Source organism: Helicoverpa zea, chromosome 12, assembly GCF_022581195.2.
Source record: "Helicoverpa zea isolate HzStark_Cry1AcR chromosome 12, ilHelZeax1.1, whole genome shotgun sequence".
NCBI lineage: Eukaryota > Metazoa > Arthropoda > Insecta > Lepidoptera > Noctuidae > Helicoverpa > Helicoverpa zea.
Genome location: NC_061463.1, coordinates 3,754,522 through 3,758,755, shown reverse-complemented (window position 1 = coordinate 3,758,755; position 4,234 = coordinate 3,754,522). Strand labels below are relative to the sequence as shown.

The 4,234-nt window shown below is 37.6% G+C and overlaps 1 protein-coding gene and 1 long non-coding RNA gene across 2 annotated transcripts; one reads left to right on the top strand and one right to left on the bottom strand.

Moving 5' to 3' along the window:
• Positions 1-1,284: 1,284 nt before the first annotated feature.
• LOC124635409 lies at positions 1,285-3,278 on the bottom strand. Its single transcript, XM_047171293.1, has 2 exons — positions 3,041-3,278; positions 1,285-2,062 (listed from the first exon to the last, which is right to left on the bottom strand). Exons 1-2 carry the CDS (start codon positions 3,174-3,176, stop codon positions 1,380-1,382), a joined length of 819 nt encoding a protein of 272 aa, XP_047027249.1. The 5' UTR covers positions 3,177-3,278; the 3' UTR covers positions 1,285-1,379.
• Positions 2,554-3,516, top strand: LOC124635410. The gene is made up of 2 exons (XR_006984998.1): positions 2,554-2,682; positions 3,223-3,516. It is a non-coding gene; the product is annotated as an uncharacterized LOC124635410 (long non-coding RNA).
• The last annotated feature ends 718 nt before the right edge of the window (positions 3,517-4,234 follow it).

Genomic DNA, 4,234 nt, shown 5'->3' with positions numbered 1-4,234 from the left:
GTGTTGAAAAACAAGTACCACTAAGTTACAACCTATGCATTTTACCTACATTCTTGCCAATATCAGAAAATAAAGCTACCAGAATATTGGCACTTCAGATTTTATCAAAGATAAAATAGCTAAAACGTTGTACCGCACCCTAGAGTCCTGAAAAGCCATCTTTTAAAAGAAAAAAGTCATATACAAGCGGCCTAGGCAATCTCAATTTTTGCTACTATACCTTATTTCCCTGGATGAACCAGCTGTGAATAAAGAAGTGTGTATTTGAACGCGTTAACTAATAAATTCCTATCCGGCTCTTGTCGACCATAACAGTATATTATTTGTTATAGCACAAGAGAGCTTTTTCGGTTAAAATATACTTTATTATATTGCTGTATGGTGAAGGAAAAAAGGTTAGCACACAAAATTATGACTAATTTATTCAAACTACCCCAGAATTAAGCAATTCTGAACATCAAATATACAGGCTACCTTTTTTTTATGCCAATTATTTTCTCATCCCTGCTTATTGGACCTAAATGAAACAATCCCAAGCAGTAAGACCTTATTTTAAAATAACAATTGAAGAGTGAGTAGACACAGCTAATAAAATCCAACACGACTGAAGAGAGACCGACATTTAAGTGTTCTCCGATGCACGGCTGTATCAATCACCAACTTCCAGGCTCAGGCTGCCTTATGAAAGTTTCTTGAAAACAGAACGCAATTTCGGCCTGACCCGGGAATCGAACCCGAGACCTCGTGCATAGAAGCCGCACTTTGTGATAGCTAATACTTAAGCCAATACCTACTTTCAAAATAATATAAATGCGAATTGAAATAGAATGTACTATAAGTACGGAACAGAACATGGAAACTCGACCACGAACTTCATAGAATCGTTTCCCATTTTTCAATTCCGTTGAAAAATGTTTGATTGAATAACCGGGATACTAGGAATATGAGAATAATGTAGATATTGGATCTATTGTGAAATCTAATACATACTGTTATTACATGAATATTGCCTGTTGTGAGTTATCTAATATGTTTATTGTGAACTCGTGTTGTTAGTGTAAAGTTAACAGAATATCTTAATCATCAGAGAAAAAAAAATACATACGGGAAATGTGTAGCTTTGTTTTGTTGAGTATCGGAATGGTTTTTCTAACTGAATTAAGGAGACAACGGAACACATATTAAGAGCAAACTACATTGGCTAGCCAAAATTTTCTTTTTTAACTTTTCTTGGGGTATTTTAAATAAAGTGCATATTTCTGTAAGTTAAAGTTCAACAAATAATTTAAACATTTTACGACCTTACTTTATTTAATAATTACAGTCAAATATCAAAATATAACCAGTCTTTAACCATAACATCTAGAGAAAAACAACAACTATTTCGTCTTCCCATTGTCTTTGGTTGCTCTCTGCAGATTCTTTAAAAGGAGGTTGATCAGCCGTTTCTGTAACCTTTCATTATTTAGCGTCGAAGCGCTCTGCCTCACTTGAGCGTAATTGACTTTAATTTCGTCTATTAACATCATAGATTTAATTTTGAACAGTCTAATTTGATCTTCAGTCATCGTTTCTAATTCCGGCACTAGGCTCATTAGGAACATTTTCATGGGACTGTTAATGCTGCTGGATAAGTCTGGTTGAGCGGTGAAATTTCTTTGGAACGCTGACGTCATAGGTTTGCTTTTGATTCGTAAAGGGTCGCTACAGTTCTTCCTTGTGGGGATGAATCTACGTCTCTTGCGTGCAACAGGCGATCTTGAGGTTAGAAAGTCATTTAGTATACCATTGTCGCCATTATTCTCTGTTGTATCATCAGCATCACCATCATCAGGCTCTACTTTTATAAAGCTTACAACCTCGTCGTCATTCGAGTTTTGTGGAGATCCGTATTGACTGTCATCAGCCCCTTCTATGCCGGTAGTTGTAGGTTTGAGAAATGGTAGTATAAACTTCAAGTATTCTGTCAAGTAGTATGGTTTCTTTACTTTGATGCCGCTTGGTTTCATGCTCCTCAAGAAAGATGATCTTATGTTCCGCCATTTTTCTTTGCAATCGCTTACTGAAATGATAGAAAGATTTAATTAGATTAGTATAAGAAGCAGACAGATGGTCGTTTACTATGTCTCTATAAACAATTGTGGTATGTAAGCGCCATCTATCACTCGAGTTAGAAAACTAGTGAATTACAATTTACCATAATAAACAACGCCGATGTTGTAAGAACGTGGTATTTTTAAACGTTTTTTTTAAGTCAAGTTAACGTTTTAGAAGTTTAATAGCAATCATTTTATGAACTGTAACATTTTTAGTTTATGATTCTAGATGCCTTCTATATATTTAAATGAACAGCCAGCTAAGCATAATTATATTTTACGTCATATTTGTTTGCGATCAGTATAATAAATTATAATCATTTAGGTATTATAGTGGGTGTCGTATTGCGTGCAAACGTACTAAGATAGGATTAACGATGCGTTAACTATGCGTTATCAAATTAGAAGTTCTTATCGGCATAGATAACTATTAAGACTAGATAAGTTAATAGTTAACAGTTTGTGTATAGAGAAAGAATCTCGATATTTTTTCAACAAGCAGGTAATAATTTATTATTACCTTGCAAGACATAGGTAGGTAAAATAATTTAAACACAATTGGTTGGAATTGGAATACGTAATGGAGGTACGTACGTAGCTACACAATTTATTTGTAATATTATCAAACGTTGTGTGAATTGACCCTATCTATCAATAACTAAATTATCGGCGGGTTACTTGCAAAAACTATCAAAACACCGCTCTAGGAGTTTCGATACTTCCATCTCACAACATTTGTTGTACCGTCGATCAACTATTACGGGTTGGCATTGAGACGAAACCGAGCTACACAGCACAGACGCGATATAAACTGTACCTAATACATTACGCGTTAACTGCGCCACATTATATCACAAACAGTTCACTTTCCCTACGAGCCGCGCGATGCACGTAACAGTGACGTCACTCGCCGCCGACGCGGCCACACTCACGTAGATACTCACTTGACATATTGGTGTTAGCTGCAATGCTGGCCCAAGCTTCCTCCACCATATCCTTCCTGTTGTACTGCGGCAGATTGAAGTTATACAGAAACTCATATTGTTCTATCTGATTGATCAATTGTATTTCCGCAGCCATTTTTACTTTATACTGTAACCTATTTAAGAATTATCGCGCGGCACAGATGCGTTCTGCTACGCGGCAGCCGAGCGCGGCACTGCCGATTGGTTGCCGCGCCGAGTCGCGTCCCCCCGCGCCGCGCCGCCCGCGTGCCGCGCCGCGCTCGCCCTCGCTCGGCGCCGACCGTGAGCCGAGTCGGCTGCCGCGGTTATCGACCCAGAACGGGACAGCAACAAAACATTATGTCGCATTCGTTCCTCATGTGAAACTTATCGATATTCATTTTGTTTACTGTTAACATTCTTGCAAGTGACTGATATTGGACACAACTGATTTAATAAACAAAGTGAATTATCTAGCAGACTATTTTACTAACACTGAATAACAAATCAGGTATCGAAGTCATGGGTGTCATGCTCTGACGCATGACATTTTTTATGCCCACCCGCTGGAGAATAAATAAATGGCTGTAGAAAAAATATGTTTTGCTACAACTTGTAAGGCAGGTAATAAAAATAGTGGCTAGTTGGGTATAGTTTATAATATTTATTATTAAGGTAATTGGCAGATACAACAAAAATGTTTAAATCTAAAGTTGATGTTGCGTGTTTGTTTTTCAAACGGATGCCAGCGCCATCGTATGCCGGCCGGCTTTCGATAGATGTTTTGCAAAACAGCTGTTCTCTCATACAATAGACTAGTCGTTTTCCCGCGATTTCGCCCGAATTTTATAGGAACTAGTGCCCGTACCGGGATAAAATATTACTCGGGAAGAGTGTAGTTTTTTTGAAAAATTATTTCACTGGTGTACCAGTAGTTCAGTAGTTCAGTTCAGTAGTTTCGGAGCCTACAAACAAACAAATGTTAAATGTTTATTATATTGGTTGAGGAGGTCTGATAGGCAGTCTCCCCTTGTAAAACACTGTTACTCAGCTGAATCTGGTTAGACTGAAAGCCGACCCCAAACATAGATGGGAAAAGGCTCGGGAGATGATGATATTGGTATGGTACAGATAGATAATACAATGCAAATTTTGAAGGTAACCAGCTACTGTAACAAGCTATTTACTGATTCA

Coding starts and splice junctions, on each gene's coding strand:
- LOC124635409 (XM_047171293.1), bottom strand. CDS start 3,176: ATGGCTGCGGAAATACAATTGATCAATCAGATAGAACAATATGAGTTT. Junction 2,063..3,040: donor AGCTAACACCAATATGTCAA/GTGAGTATCTAC, acceptor CTATCATTTCAG/TAAGCGATTGCAAAGAAAAA.